Below are 16,406 nucleotides of genomic sequence, written 5' to 3'. Positions count from 1 at the left end.
TGAAGTACAAAAATATAACAGCAGACATCTACTGCTGTTTTTAGCAGACTTTTTCTATGAGTATACTGGAAGTCGAGTCTGAATTTGGAAAATAAAGTTGTTAACTCGTTTTAAAGGATTTTAATAGCATATGGAGAACAAAAGCTGAAAAAATGAAAACTTAAAATTCGCTTCCTAGAAAGAAGTACACAAAACCGAAATTTAAAAAAAAATGTGTCTTAAAAATATCCTTACTAGTATTCTCCGCTTCTTTGGCTCGGATTTAAAAAAAAGGAAAAAAAGGAAAGGGAAAAAGTAAATTTTTAAAGTAAAGACAAAATCTTTGTAACAGGACATGCCTTTTTTTGAGTGTATACTGCATAATTTTCATAAATAAGGAAATTCGGTTCATCTCCCAAACCTATACCAATGATACCCTTGCTTATGTTTACTAATTCGCATGGGGTGGTTTAGGGTATGATATAGTCGGCCCCGCCCAATACCGATATGGACCAATTTTTGTATGGTTGTTAGAAACCACATACTAACAACACGTACCAAATTTCAAACGGATCGGATGAATTTTGCCCCTCCAAGAGTCTCCGAAGGTCAAATCTGGGGATCGGTTTATATGGGGGCTATACGTAAAGTAATGCGATATGGCCCTTTTCCAATAAGATAAGACCTATATCAATAACAACTTCTTGTGCCAAGTTTCAAGTCGATAGCTTGTTTCGAACGGAAGTTGGCGTGATTTCAACAGACGGACCGACCATCATCGGGTCGTATTTTTTGCAAAATGAGGCCGGTCAGGCAGTTACTGTGAATGGTGTTCGCTATCGTAAGATGATAACGAACTTTGTATGGCCCGAATTTGCCACACAGCTAACGAAACAATGGCTCTTTTGCGCAACAAATTTAATGTCCGTGTTATCTCACGTAATGGCAATGTCAATTGACCGCCAAGATCATGTGATTTGACACCGTTGGACTTTTTTCTTTGTGGTTATTTGAAAGAAAAGGTGTACGTCGATAAGCCAGCAACAATTCAATAGCTAAAGGACGAGATAATTCGGCACATTAACGGCATAGAACCTCAATTATGCCCCAGCGTCATCGAAAATTTGGACCATAGGATGGAGGTGTGCCACCGAGGTCGCGGCGTCTATTTGGCCTATAGTTTGTTCCATACATAATTGAGTAATACGAATATATCATAATAAAATAAAATTACAATAATGTCCTAAATAGTTTGTGTTTTATTCAAAATCAACATCGGCCCTTGAAAATTTAACCACCCTATTCTTTATGGGCTCTTAGAGCAATTTTTCGATCTGTTACAAACGGAATGACAAACTTAAAAAACCACAATTTTATGGTGGAGGGTATAAAAATAGCATTTGGAATAGTATATAATAATAAAATTGCCTTCTTCATCATTATTTAGAAAATATTCACCAAGACAGTATGATTTTGGTTTGGATTTTGCGGTAGAATTTAAAATTTTCATGATTTTTTTAGATATTTACGCTTCATTTGTGTATAATTTTTCTATTCTTTAGTTAACCCTCTAATGCCCAATCCCGCCTTTAGGCGGGCTTCAATAAATAAGGAAGCTTTTAGTAAAACACACCTTAACACAATAAAAATGGGTAAAATAAAAAGAAAACATTTGGAACTGTTCAAGAGGCTTTGCAGCATATACTGAATTTTACCTATAAAATTTTCTTGTTTAGTTTTCTTGCTTTTGTGTCGTTAACATTAAATATTTATTCAGATGGCCAAAAAATTGGGGCATTAGAGGGTTAATTATACAAACATAATCCAAAAATGAATAAAGTTAAGTTAATTTGCTGAAGAAACAATAATTCCGATAAATAAACCTAATTTTTTTAATGGTTACATTTTCTTAATAAATTTTAAAATAATAAAAACGTTTGTCTTACACTTTTCGACATTTTTTATTTTCACGGCGAAAGCTTAGGGAAACCTTGAAAATAAAAAATGTAAAAACAAGTGTAATGAAACTTAGTTTTTATTGATGGAACCATGAACGCCTAAATGTTTTTTAACATATTTAAAAATTTTGAAAGAAAATCTTCACTCCAGCGCCTCTAAAATGGGATTTCGTGATAAAGACTCCTTGTTCCAACAAGCAAACACACGGCCTGGGATGTGAAAATATGGCTCCTTCACAACACTAAATATCTCAAAACGCAACCACAAAGCCCACGTAGCAACCCCATTGAAAACTAGGATCTCATTTGGAACCGTGGATCGGACAAAACCATATTTCATATTGGACAGCCCTTAAAAAAAGTGTTACAAGAAGAATGGGGCAAAATCTCTCAAGAAACGTGTCGATGCCAAAACGACTGGAAGCCATTTGCGCTAACAAAGGGTACTATTCCAAATACTAAGTGGACCAAAATAATGTCTCATACAATGTGATTACTGATACGACGAATACTTTTGTGAGCTTTTTTTGTAGTTTTTTCATTTAATGATTAAAAATAATACAATAAAATTAATTTCACGATTTTTGTTTACGTTTTGCTGTTATGTATATCCATGGAAACATTTTAATAAAACTTTTTCATATAAATGTTAAGCGGTTTGCGATTTCAAGATATAAAAAAGAATATTTTTGTGAGTCACTGTATATGTTTTGTTTTTGTTTTTTGTATGACTTGTTTTATGGTCTAAAACGGCAAGAAATCCCTTTCTCAACTAAATATACAAATAAACTTGCGATATTTGTTTGTGGCTGGTGGTGGTGATGTTTTTCTCTGCCTACAATTATTGGTATTTCGTTCCAAAGAAAAACTTATAAACCAAGGTGGCTATTAAACCCAAGACAAAAGGCATCAGCCATGTCTTCATTACGATTCCTCGTTCTTTTACTCAGTATTCCATGTGGGTTCGGATTTTTCCTGAACATTTGTACGCTCTTCAGCAACTAGTTAACCGATTTTGTATTGTTGCATCATTTCAAGGGCATATGAACTGTGACCAACTTCTTCGAAATTTTCTGTAGCATCTTTACCAGCTTGTTCGATCAAGACTTCTTCACCACCAGGATGCTCATTGAGAAAAGAGGTCACGTCATACACGTTGTTGTGGATTATGAACCAATTCTTTTCTTTTGTAATATTTTTGGCAACTTCGGCGTGGGTAAATTATTTTACATTTTGCGATGACATGGTGTTTAATTAAATAATTTGTGGTATTAAGTTGAATTATATTTCCTGTATATTCTCTCCCTCTTGTGATGGCTGGCCGAAGTCTGTAATTCTACGTTAACTAGGCTTTTGTGATTTTGATGCAATTGGCATATCCATTTCTATACCACACATGCTTGTGGTATTAGCCACTTGTAAATCCACCACTTGAGCAAATTCCCATATTTCCACGCGTTTGGTTGATAAACATGACGCACTGAATCTGTTTCCACGCACGTAGCTGTTGCCAGCAGTCATTTGTTTTTGAAAGGCAAGCAGCAAATCCTTTAAAATTAATAATCACTCTTTCGTTTTTGGTACACTTATTTCTATAAATTGATTATTAAATGTATACCCCCTATTTTTATTTGTAAACAATAACTTTGATTTTGACGACCAAGTGTTGCCAATCAAAATCGAAATTTGAACTGAAATTTTTTTTGCGTTTTATTTTAGCACTGGTTATCAGTGCAAAAAGAAAACAGCCCTAGAAATAAAATTCTCTATAGAACTAAAATTTTGGCAAAATTTTCTATAGAGATAAAATGTTGATAAAATTTTCCATACAACTAAAATTTTGACAAAATTTTCTACAGAGAAAAAAGTTTGATAAAATTTTCTATAGAACTAAAATTTTGACAAAATTTTCTATAGAGATAAAATGTTGATAAAATTTTCCATAGAAATAAAATTGTGACAAAATTTTCTATAGAAATAAAATTTTGACAAAATTCTCTATAGAACTAAAATTTTGAAAAAATTTTCTATAGAAATAAAATTTTGATAAAATTTTCTATAGAAATAAAATTTTGCAAAATAATTTTTTTGGTAAAATTTTCTCCAAATTTTGGTAGATTAGTTTTGACTCGAGTGGAAACCGTGGTCCTACCCACACAATAATGGTTGGCCCTCAACACAATAAAACATGTACATATACGTGCTTGCACTAATCTATTCCTTGGATACACATTTTATTTATTTTAATTTTTTTTTTTTGAGTTTTTTTTTTGTCATGCTATAATAAAATAAAAAAATATACAAAATAAAATGTAACAATTTAACGCTTCGAAAATATTGAAAAGATGTTTCCGTTAACAGCTGTGTCGCTTCATCATCGATGACCAATTACACTAAAAAGTAATGCTGTCAAATACAAAAGAAAAAGAAGGTACAATAAAAATGGAACCATTAAACATTGGTAACAAACAGAAAAGTAAAAAAAAAAAACTCTTTGGATATGTTGGAATAATTACCACCGGATCTGCTTTCTTCCAGCATTGATGGAACCACCATGCCTTGTGACACAGTGTATCACCCTCCGGATGTATACATTCCTTCGATGCGTTCATGAGTAAGTCACGCAATGACGATGGTATGGCGGCAAACAATTTCTCCATATGTACATCACCATTGTCATCGACCACTTCGAATTCATGGAAAAGGCAATTCATATAGCACTTGAGAGCTTCATCTTCGTGGACTTCACCATCACTGAATTCCTTGATGGCCGCTAAATTTTAGACGAGAACAAGAGAATAAGAGAAACACAAAAAGAAGCAAACGATTTAGATGGCTTCACAGCAAAAAATAACCAAACAAACAAGAAGTACAAAACAAACTTCCTGGCTAGGCTGGTGGGGATTTTTTATAGATTGGTATGTACCTTCGGTTACTCCAGTTTTTGCCACACATATGTCATGAAACGGTTTGGCCATTTTCAAAATTTGTGGTGGTGGATACTAAGAAATGGAATATAGAACATTCAATTTTTATTCAGTTGTTATCATCATTCATACGGCAAAAAAAAAATCAAAAAACCAAAAAACGAGAAACGACTACAATGGATGTAACAATTGATTTGCTTTACCTCCGCATCACGCCTAGGCTGTTGGGCACGGCAACGACAGGACATCAGCGATAGGACAATTAAAATGGCGTACAACAATGGTGTACGACCGCGGCAAATGGCTTTGAAAGACATTCCGATTTTTGCAAACACGACACGGTGTATGAATGTTGAGTTTTACTCTTTGTCCCACTTCCTGTCTCTTTTTTTTAATTACGTTTCCGTCCTCTTTCGTCCTCCTGCTACAGATGATGGGGAACGATGATGGTTGATGGTCCTCGGTGATTTCTAGACGAATAGAAAAATTTATGCTGGTATTATGGCGTACATTCGATTAAATATTTTGTATTTTGTTTGAATCAATCACGTGAACAAAATTAAAAAAAAAAATCACCCCCTTTCAGGTGATCTTTTTTCAAATAGAAATCGTGAATCAATGATAAGAAAATTGATTTCTTCATATGAGTGGAAAAAAGTCGCAAAATCATGCTCTAGACAGAACTTGTGCCCACGATACAAAATTCACTCGAAAAATTGGCTCTAAAGCTCACGAACAAAATCTCGCTGAGGCAAAATTTACATTCACTAACTCACCCTCAAAATTTCAATAAATCTTATGATTAATCACGCAATTTTAGCAATGCTCACGATACTAATAGTGACGTCACGTCCATTACTTTATTGGTGAATAAAACTTCACGACACAAACTTACGATCACGGCCACACTCACGATCCTACTTAAGACTACGAACAATCACATGCATATGAAAAACTTATATTCACGATAAAATTCACGTCCATGACCCAACTCCCCAACACGATTTCAATCTGTCTAACGATTTTAACATTGTTATTATGTTAGTTAAATTTTGTCAAAATGTTATTTTTATAGAAAATGTTGTCAAAATTGTATTTCTATAGAAAATGTTGTCAAAATTTTATTTCTATAGAAAATTTTGTCAAAATTTTATTTCTAAAGAAAATTATGGCACAATTTTATTTCCATAGAAAATTTTGACACAATCAACAAATTTGTCAAAATTTGATTTCTATAGAAAATTTTGTCACAATTTTTTTCTTCAAAAAAAAAAGTTTGTCAAAATTTTATTTCTAAAGAAACTTTTGTCAAAAATTTATTTCTATAGAAAATTTTGTCAAAATTTTATGTCTATAGAAAATTTTGTCAAATTTTTATCTTAGAAAATTTTGTCAAATTTTTTTCTTAGAAAATTTTGTCAAAATTTTATTTCTATAGAAAATTTAGTCAAAATTTTATTTCTATAGAAAATTTTGTCAAGATTTTTTTTCTATAGAAAATTTTTATAAAAATTGTATTTCTAAAGAAAATTTTGTAAAAATTTGATTTCTATAAAAAATTTTGTCAACATTTTATTCTATACAAACTTTTGTCAAAACTTTATTTCTTAAAATTTTATTTCTATAGAAAATTTTGTCAACATTTTATTTCCAACAAAAATTTTGTCAAAATTTGATTTCTATAGAAAATTTTGTCAAAATTAGATTTCTATAAAAAATTTTGTCAAAGTTTTATTTCTACAGAAACTAATGTCAAAATTTTATTTCGGTAGAAATGTTGTTACAATTTTATTTCTATAAAAAATTTTGTCAACATTTTATTTCCATCGAAAATGTTGTCAAAATTTGATTTCTACAGAAAATTTTGTCAAAATTTGATTTCCATAGAAAATTTTGTCAAAATTTTATTTCTATAGAAAAATTTTCCAAAATTTTATTTCTACAGAAACTTTTGTCAAAATTTGATTTCTGTAGAAAATTTTGTCAACATTTGATTTCTATCGAAAATTGTGTCAAAATTTTATTTCTACAGAAACTTTTGTCAAAATTTGATTTCTGTAGAAAATTTTGTCAACATTTTATTTCTATAGAAAATTTTGTCAAAATTTTATTTCCATAGAAAATTTTGTCAAAATTTATTACTATAGAAAATTTTGTCAAAATTTTTTTTCTATAGAAAATTTTGTCAAAATTTTATTTCTATAGAAAATTTTGTCAAAATTTTATTTGTATAGAAAATTTTGTCAACATTTTATTTCTATAGAAAATTTTGTCAAAATTTTATGTCTATAGAAAATTTTGTCAATATTGTATTTCTATAGAAAATTTTGTCAATTTTTTTTCTTAGAAAATTTTACTTCTACAGAAAATTTTGTCAAAATTTTATTTTTATAGAAAATTTTTATCAAAATGTTGTTTCTATAGAAAATTTTGTAAAAATTTTATTTCTAAAAAAAATTTGTCAAAATTTTATTTCTACAGAAACTTTTGTCAAAATTTTATTTTTATAGAAAATTTTGTCAATATTTTATTTCTATAGAAAATTTTGTCAAAATTTTATTTTTATAGAAAATTTTGTCAATATTTTATTTCTATAGAAAATTTTGTCAACATTTTATTTCTATAGAAAATTTTGTTAAATTTTTATTTCTAAAGAACATTATAGCACAATTTTATTTCCGTAGAAAATTTTGACACAATCAATCAATTTGTCAAAAATTTATTTCTATAGAAAATTTTGTCACAATTTTTTTCTTAAAATAAGTTTGTCAAGATTTTATTTTTGTAGAAACTTTTGTCAAAAATTTATTTTTATAGAAAAATTTGTCAACATTGTATTTCTATAGAAAATTTTGTCAAAATTTTTTCTTAGAAAATTTTGTCAAAATGTTACTTCTACAGAAAATTTTGTCAAAATTTTATTTCTATAGAAAATTTTTATCAAAATTTCATTTCTGTAGAAAATTTTGTAAAAATTTGATTTCTATAGAAAATTTTGTCAATATTTTATTTCTATAGAAAATTTTCTCAAAATGTTATTTCTATAGAAAATTTTGTCAAAATTTTATTTCTATAGAAAATTTTGTCAAAATTTTATTTCTATAGAAAATTTTGTCAAAATTGTATTTCTATTGAAAATTATGTCAAAATTTTATTTCCGTAGAAAATTTTCTCAAAATTTTATTTCTATAGAAAATTTTGTCAAAATTTTATTTCTATTGAAAATTTTGTCAAAATTTTATTTCTATTGAAAATTTTGTCAAAATTTTATTTCTGTAGAAAATTTTCTCAACATTTTATTTCTATTGAAAATTTTCTCATTTTTTTTTTTGTTTTTGACAATTTTGTCAAAATTTTATTTCTAAAGAAAATTTTGTCAAAATTGTATTTATATGGAAAATTTTTGTCAAAATTTTATTTCTATAGAAAATTTTATCATTTTTATTTTTTTCTTTGGAAAATTTTATTTGTATAGAAAATTTTGCAAAAATTGTATGTCCATAGTATTAAAATAGCTCCTAGTTGGAGAGGAATGTTTCGCAAATGCGACCAAAAAATCAAGTATTCTACCAATCTGCCAAACGGTAAAAAATCTACCATTTTCGGTAGAATTCTACCAACTGAGGCAACCGTGGTAAAAAGTCCAACCGTGAAACCATTTCAAAGCGGTTCAATCTGAGGAATTTGTTTTGAGTTTTCGTGATATTGAACCACACATGTAGTGACTGCTACACTGGAGGCCAATCAACAGTCATACTATTAAATTTCACCCGGCGAATGTGATCCAGACTTCAAAAAAAGGGTAAGATGCCCATATGACTGAATTGAGAGAAAATCGATCACACTTGTTACGGTCAATTGTTGAAATTTGACTAGGAACTCTTACGCCATATTCTCTCGATTTGACAACGTGCCATTTAATACCGTATAAAGTGAAATATATACACTGAAAGAAATATTGTCGTGAGGCCAACAGTTTAATGTCCTTAAAAGATGAATTTTGCTTAGCATAGATATACACAGTCTTACACAAGTTTACATACGGTTCAAGAAATTGTATTTTCTTTAATTAATAAAATATAATAAAATATGCATATATATGCTTTAGATTTTGTAAATTAATTTGAAAAACAAAATATTTGTCAATTTTCAAGAAGATTTTTTTTGTCTGGATTATAAACAACAACAAGAAACATGTTTAGTTATAAGGTAAAAACCTCAAGCGTATGTAAACTTATGTGAGACTGTGTACGTCTCTGATATACAGAATTTTACATTGTCCAAAAGTCGATAAACTTTCCAATGAAGTCGTTTTGTCTTTATAATTAAGAGATTTGACTTAACATGAAACAAAAATTTTTTGACTAAGGTCAAAATGGCTTTAGTAATTCTGAAAAAAGTATTTTATATTAATGAAATCATCTTAAAATTTCCCGACTTTTTGTATCTTGACTATAAAACAAACAAGAAAACATTTAAATATAGGACATGTCTTTCAACATTTTTTTTTTAAGACAGGTTTTACTTAAAACATAGAAAAATTCCAAGTTGAAGTCGACCCTGAATTTGGAAATTTATAGTGGTGTCAACACATTTAAAAAAACTGAAAAACAAACAAATTCAAATTTGTTTCCTAGTTCCAAATGCATCAAACTCAAATTCAAAAACCAAAAAAAAAACACACTTCAAACGAGAATTGTGTCTTAAAGGTATCCTTATTTCAATTATCTGCTTCTTTGGCTCGGAATCAATACCAAAATCATAGTGTAAAGACAAAATATTTGGAACCGGTCATTTTTTTTTAGTGTATCCACAGGATGTCTGATATGTAATGCAACAAAGTATAGCTCTATATCTTCTTCATTTTTATTTCGTTGTTCAAAGGCAAAACACACGTCTGAAATAAACATCAAATTCAGTGCGGATTGGTTCAAATTTGGCACGAATTATGGCCTTCAAACGGCCGGAAAAGCCATCTCACGCTGCACGAATTTTGGTGGCATTTATTGGCGTTTGTTCACAAACTGCTCAAATTGGAGTGGCTTCTCATCGGAAAAAACCAAATGGCCACTTTCGTGCAAGCGAAGCGACTCCTTGCCTCTTTCCAGTCTAACTTTCTTCTACATCGGTGAGCTCATGCACATTTTGGACCTACAATGGCGTTAGTCCAAGCTCATTTATGCTCATCAATATGTGTTTCATCCGTTTTTGCAATAAGTTCAGCTAATGAGCAAGTTGTCTACCACTGCTGTATGTATTTCGATCAAATGGGCTTCATTTTCGGATTATTTCTAAATTTATTTTTATACCCTCCACCATAGGATGGGGTTATATTAACTTTATCATTATGTTTGTAACACATCGAAATATTGCTCTTAGACCCCATAAAGTATATATATTCTGGGTCGTGGTGAAATTCTGAGTCGGTCTAAGTATGTCAGCCCGTCCGTCTGTTGAAATCACGCTAACTTCCGAACAAAACAAGCTAGCGACTTGAAACTTGGCATAAGTAGTTGTTATTGATGTAGGTCGGACAGTATTGAAAATGGGCCATATCGGACTACTTTTATGTAAAGCCCACATCAAAACCCACCCCAAGATTTGACTTGCGGAGCCTCGTAAAGAAGGAAATTACATCCGATCCAGGTTGAAATTTGGTATGTGCTCTTAGTATATGGTCTCTAACAATCATGATAAAATTTGTCCATATCGGTCTATAATAACATATAGCCCCATATAAACCGATCCCCAGATTTGATCTTCGGAGCCTCTTTGAGGAGAAAATTTCATCCGATTCGGTTGAAATTTGGTACGTGGTGTAAGTATATAGTCTCTAATAAGCATGCACAAGTTAGTCTTAACAGTCCATACTTATATATAGCCCCCTTATAAACCGGTCCCAGATGTGACCTACGGATCCTTTTGGAGAAGCAAAATTCATCTGATGCGGTTGAAATTTGGTACGTGATGTTATTATATGGTACCCAACAACCATGCAAAAATTGGTCCATATCGATCCATAATTATATATAGCCCCCATATAAACCAATCCCAAGATTTGGCTTGCGGAGCCTCAAAGAAAAGAAAATTTCATCCGATCTTGCTGAAATTTGGTACATGATGTTGGTATATGATCTCTAACAACCATGCAAAAGTGGTCCCCATCGGTTCATAATTATATATAGCCCCCATATAAACCGATCCCCAGATTTGGCTTGCGGAGTCTCTAAGAGAAGCAAATTTCATCCAATCCGGTTGAAATTTGGTACATGATGTTGGTATATGGTATCTAACAACCATGCAAAAGTGGTCCCCATCGGTCCATCATTATATATAGCCTCCATATAAACCGTTCTCCAGATTTGACCTCCGGAGCCTCTTGGAGGAGCAAAATTCATCCGATCCGGTTCAAATTTGCAACGTGGTGTTAGTATATGGCCGCTAATAACCATGCCAAAAATTGGTCCATATCGGTCTATAGTTATATAAAGCCGATCCCCAATCAAACAAAAATTGGTCCATATCGGTTCATAATCATGGATCGAGTCAAAAATAATCTAGCAAAATATTATTTCTATAGAAAATTTTGTCAAAATTTTATTTCTATAGAAAATTTTGTTAAAATTGTATTTCTATAGAAAATTTTGTTAAAATTTCATTTCTTTAGAAAATTTTGTCAAAACTTTTTTTCTATAGAAAATTTTGTGAAAATTTTATTTCTATAAAAATTTTGTCAACATTTTATTTCTATAGAATATTTTGTCAAACTGAATTATAAACGTATTTAATCAGTATTTTTTATGGACAACGTATGGACTTACTTACAATTTAGAAGACGGTGTTAGGAGGTTTTAAGATACCTTGCCATCGGCAATCGTTACCGCAACTTAAGTAATTCGATTGTGGAAGGCAGTGTTTAGAAGAAGGTTCTACGCTATCCATGGTGGAGGGTACACAAGCTTCGGCCTGGCCGAACTTACGGCCGTATATACTTGTTATACCCTCCACCATAGGATGGGGATATATTAACTTTGTCATTCCGTCCGTCCGTCTGTTGAAATCACGCTAACTTCCGAACGAAACAAGCTATCTACTTGAAACTTGGCACAAGTAGTTGTTATTGATGTAGGTCGGATGGTATTGCAAATGGGCCATATCGGTCCACCTTTACGTATAGCCCTCATATTAACAGACCCCCAAATTTGGCTTGCACACCATCTAAGAGAAGCAAATTTCATCCGATCCGTCTGAAATTTGGTACATGGTGTTAGTATATGGTCTCTAACAAACATGCAAAACTTGGTCCACATCGGTTCATAATTATATATAGCCCCCATATAAACCGAACCCCAGATTTGGCTTGCGGAGTCTCTAAGAGAAGCAAATTTCATCCAATCCGGTTGAAATTTGGAACATGGTGTAAGTATATGGTCTCTAATAACCATGCAAAAATTGGTCTACATCGGTCTATAATTATATATTGCCCCCATATAAACCGATCACCAGATTTGACCTCCGGTGCCTCTTGGAAGACCAAAATTCATCTGATTCAGTTGATATTTGGTACGTGGTGTTAATATATGGCCTCAAACACCCATGTAAAAATTGGTCGAAATCGGTCCATTATTATATATAGTCCCCATATAAACCGATCCCCAGATTTGACCTCCGGAGCCCCTTGGAAGAGCAAAATCATCCGATTCGGTTGAAATTTGGTACGTGATGTTAGTATCCAACAACCATGCAGGAATTGGTTCATATCAGTCCATAATTATATATATCCACCATATAAACCGATCCCCAGATTTGACCTCCGGTGCCTTTTGGAGAAGCAAAATTCATCCGATCTGGTTGAAATTTGGTACGTGGTGGTAGTATATGATATTTAACAACCATGCCAAAAGTGGTCCATATCAGTCCATAGTCATATATAGCCCCCATATAAACCGATCCTGAGATTTGGTTTTGGAGCCTCTTGGTACGTTTAGAATAAGTTTTTTTCGCAATCCATGGTGGAGGGTACATAAGCTTCGGCCGGGCCGAACTTACGGCCGTATATACCTGTTTTTTTTTTTCATTTCGGGTTCGATTGGGATGCCAAATTGAAACAGATTTCTAAGAGTTTGTCCGAGACTGGTTCCTGAAGACCTGTCTATGGGGTGCTCCTGCTAAGTTGTCCCAGGACGTGTCCTTTGGGATGAGTTCAAGACGCGTCCTAAATTGTAAATTTACCCCGTCAATGACATACTCATGTTAAAATGACCGGTCCCTTCCATACGTTTTGACCAGAACTGGGACTGGTCCACACACACCAGGGACTAGTCCTGTACCGATTCTGTGGTTGATCCATTTCCCGTAGGGATCTTCCTTATAACAGAATAATTTATAAGGAAGGTCTATAGCTGCTTTATTGGAACAAAGAGTGAAATGCGCCGCTGAGAATGCCTTTTGGAAAATCGCTCCTTAATTTGCATGGCCTTAGTCACGATGTAGTGTAAATACTCTTGGAGGTTAATAAATAAAGGGTGATTCTTTTGAGGTTAGGATTTTCATGCATTAGTATTTGGCAGATCACGTGGGATTTCAGACATGGTGTCAAAGAGAAAGATGCTCAGTATGCTTTGACATTTCATCATGAATAGACTTACTAACGAGCAACGCTTGCAAATCATTGAATTTTATTACCAAAATCAGTGTTCGGTTCGATATGTGTTTATCGACAAATGTTGTTCAGCGATGAGGCTCATTTCTGGTTGAATGGCTACCTAAATAAGCAAAATTGCCGCATTTGGAGTGAAGAGCAACCAGAAGCCGTTCAAGAACTGCCCATGCATCCCGAAAAATGCACTGTTTGGTGTGGTTTGTACGCTGGTGGAATCATTGGACCGTATTTTTTCAAAGATGCTGTTGGACGCAACGTTACGGTGAATGGCGATCGCTATCGTTCGATGCTAACAAGCTTTTTGTTGCCAAAAATGGAAGAACTGAACTTGGTTGACATGTGGTTTCAACAAGATGGCGCTACATGCCACACAGCTCGCGATTCTATGGCCATTTTGAGGGAAAACTTCGGAGAACAATTCATCTCAAGAAATGGACCGGTAAGTTGGCCACCAAGATCATGCGATTTGACGCCTTTAGACTATTTTTTGTGGGGCTACGTCAAGTCTAAAGTCTACAGAAATAAGCCAGCAACTATTCCAGCTTTGGAAGACAACATTTCCGAAGAAATTCGGGCTATTCCGGCCGAAATGCTCGAAAAAGTTGCCCAAAATTGGACTTTCCGAATGGACCACCTAAGACGCAGCCGCGGTCAACATTTAAATGAAATTATCTTCAAAAAGTAAATGTCATGGACTAATCTAACGTTTCAAATAAAGAACCGATGAGATTTTGGAAATTTTATGCGTTTTTTTTTTTTTTAAAAGTTATCAAGCTCTTAACAAATCACCCTTATCAATATTATTAAATTTCCATAAAGTTTATAATATAAGCATTTTATCACTACACTGATTATTGTCAAATGATTAAAGAATTTATTCGTTTGTTTAACCGCCATCAGTTTTATAAAATACCTTTTGTTTTTTTTTTTTTTTTTAATTTTTTATCAATTTTTTGTTTTGCAGTTTGATTTTTATTCACAGATTGACAAATCGAAAAACCAATGGTTTACTAATTCGTTGGCACTTACTTGTTTTGTACAACACTCACAGTCGAATAGTTTATGTTGACAATTTGTTAAATGTTTTACAATTTGTATGAGCTTTTTAAATGAATGATTGCTTCATTTATTTCAGATTCACATTTTGATTGCATGTCATCGCTCTACAATAGAAAATCAGGTAAATAATTTTTATGGTGGATTTATTGCATACTCAATTTGGTAGAGTTCGGACAGAAAATGAATCTGCTACTTAGTGAATAAAAATGGATACATATTTAGTGTAGAGAGTAATAAAGTCAGCTTAGCCAAACTTAAAATATGTTCCACTGTGTTATTACACAATGGTTTGTAATTAACAATTTGTAATTAATATTCTTGTTAATACTAGGCTTAAAATCGTTAATTAAATTCTACATCAAAATGAGATCTCGATTATCCCGACAATAGTAAAAAACACGAAAAGATGACTACAGTGCACTCGCGGCACTGTAACGCTGACAAACATGAAATTATGAAATTAAATTAAGTTTTTAAACCCCCCCCCCCCCCCCCATCATAGGAGGGGGGGGGGTATATTAACTTTGTCATTCCGTTTGTAACACATCGAAATATTGCTCTTAGACCCCCATAATGTATATATATTATGGGTCGTGGTGGAATTCTGAGTCGACCTAAGCTTATCCGTCCGTCCGTTTGTTGAAATAACTTCCGAACGAAACAGGCTATCGACTTGAAACTTGGCACCAGTAGTTGTTATTGATGTAGGTCCGATGGTATTGCAAATGGGCCATATCGGACCACTTTTACGTATAGCCCCCATATAAACCGATCTCCAGATTTGGCTTGCGGAGCCTCTAAGAGAAGCAAATTTCATCCCATCCGGTTGAAATTTCGTACATGGTGTTTGTATTTCGTCTCTAACAAACATGCAAAAAAACCACATCGGTCCATAATTATATATAGCCCCCATATAAACTGTTCCCCAGATTTGACCTCCGGAGCCCCTTGGAAGGGCAAAATTCACCCGATCTTGTTGAAACTTGGTACTTGGTGTTAGTATATGGTCTCTAACAACCATGAAAAATTGGTCCATATCGGTCAATAATTCTATGTAGTATATGGTCTCCAACAACCATGCAAAAATTGGTCCATACCGGTCTTAATTATATATAACGCCCATTTAAACCGATCCCCAGATTTGACCTCCGGAGGAGCAAAATTCATCCGATCCGGTTTAAATTTTGTACGTGGTGAAATTTGGTACATTGCGCTAGTATATGACCGCTAACAACCATGCCAAAATTGGTCCATATCGGTCTATATATATATAAAATAATCTACCAAAATTGTATTACTATACAAAATTTTGTTAGTGTACAAAGTTTTGTCAAGAGTTTATTTCTGTAGAAAATTTTTTCAAAATTTTATTGCTATAGAAAATTTTGTCAAAATTTTATTTCTATAGAAAATTTTGTCAAAATTTTATTTCTATAGAAAATTTTGTCCAAATTTCATTTCTATAGAAAATTTTGTCAAAATTTTATTGCTATAGAAAATTTTGTCAAAATTTTATTTCTATAGAAAATTTTGTCAAACTGAATTATATACGTATTTATTCGGCCTTTTTATACCCTCCACCATACGATGGGGGGTATATTAACCTTGTCATTCCGTTTGTAACACATCGAAATATTGACCCCATAAATTATATATATTCTGGGCCGTGGTGAAATTCAGAGTCGATCTAAGCATGTCCGTCCGTCTGTTGAAATCACGCTAACTTCCGAACGAAACAAGCTATTGACGTGAAATTTTGCACAAGTAGTTGTTATTGATGTAGGTCGGATGGTATTGCAAATGGGTGATATCGGAGCACTT

The 16,406-nt window shown here is 32.6% G+C and overlaps 1 protein-coding gene across 1 annotated transcript; it reads right to left on the bottom strand.

Moving 5' to 3' along the window:
• Positions 1–4,134: 4,134 nt before the first annotated feature.
• LOC142222116 (pheromone-binding protein-related protein 6-like) lies at positions 4,135–14,711 on the bottom strand. Its single transcript, XM_075292075.1, has 5 exons — positions 14,556–14,711; positions 5,068–5,334; positions 4,864–4,939; positions 4,454–4,710; positions 4,135–4,343 (listed from the first exon to the last, which is right to left on the bottom strand). The coding sequence occupies exons 2-5, from the start codon at positions 5,179–5,181 to the stop codon at positions 4,326–4,328; spliced, it is 465 nt and encodes a 154-aa protein (XP_075148190.1). The 5' UTR covers positions 5,182–5,334; positions 14,556–14,711; the 3' UTR covers positions 4,135–4,325.
• Positions 14,712–16,406: the final 1,695 nt, after the last annotated feature.

This window comes from Haematobia irritans, chromosome 1 (assembly GCF_050003625.1).
Source record: "Haematobia irritans isolate KBUSLIRL chromosome 1, ASM5000362v1, whole genome shotgun sequence".
Lineage (NCBI taxonomy): Eukaryota > Metazoa > Arthropoda > Insecta > Diptera > Muscidae > Haematobia > Haematobia irritans.
This window is presented reverse-complemented; position numbering and strand designations above follow the sequence as displayed.

Excerpts from the sequence above, each read along its gene's own strand:
- LOC142222116 (XM_075292075.1), bottom strand. The coding sequence starts at position 5,181 with ATGTCTTTCAAAGCCATTTGCCGCGGTCGTACACCATTGTTGTACGCC. Across the intron at positions 4,940-5,067 it reads AGCCTAGGCGTGATGCGGAG|TATCCACCACCACAAATTTT; the intron begins GTAAAGCAAATC and ends TCCATTTCTTAG. Across the intron at positions 4,711-4,863 it reads AAAAACTGGAGTAACCGAAG|CGGCCATCAAGGAATTCAGT; the intron begins GTACATACCAAT and ends TCTAAAATTTAG.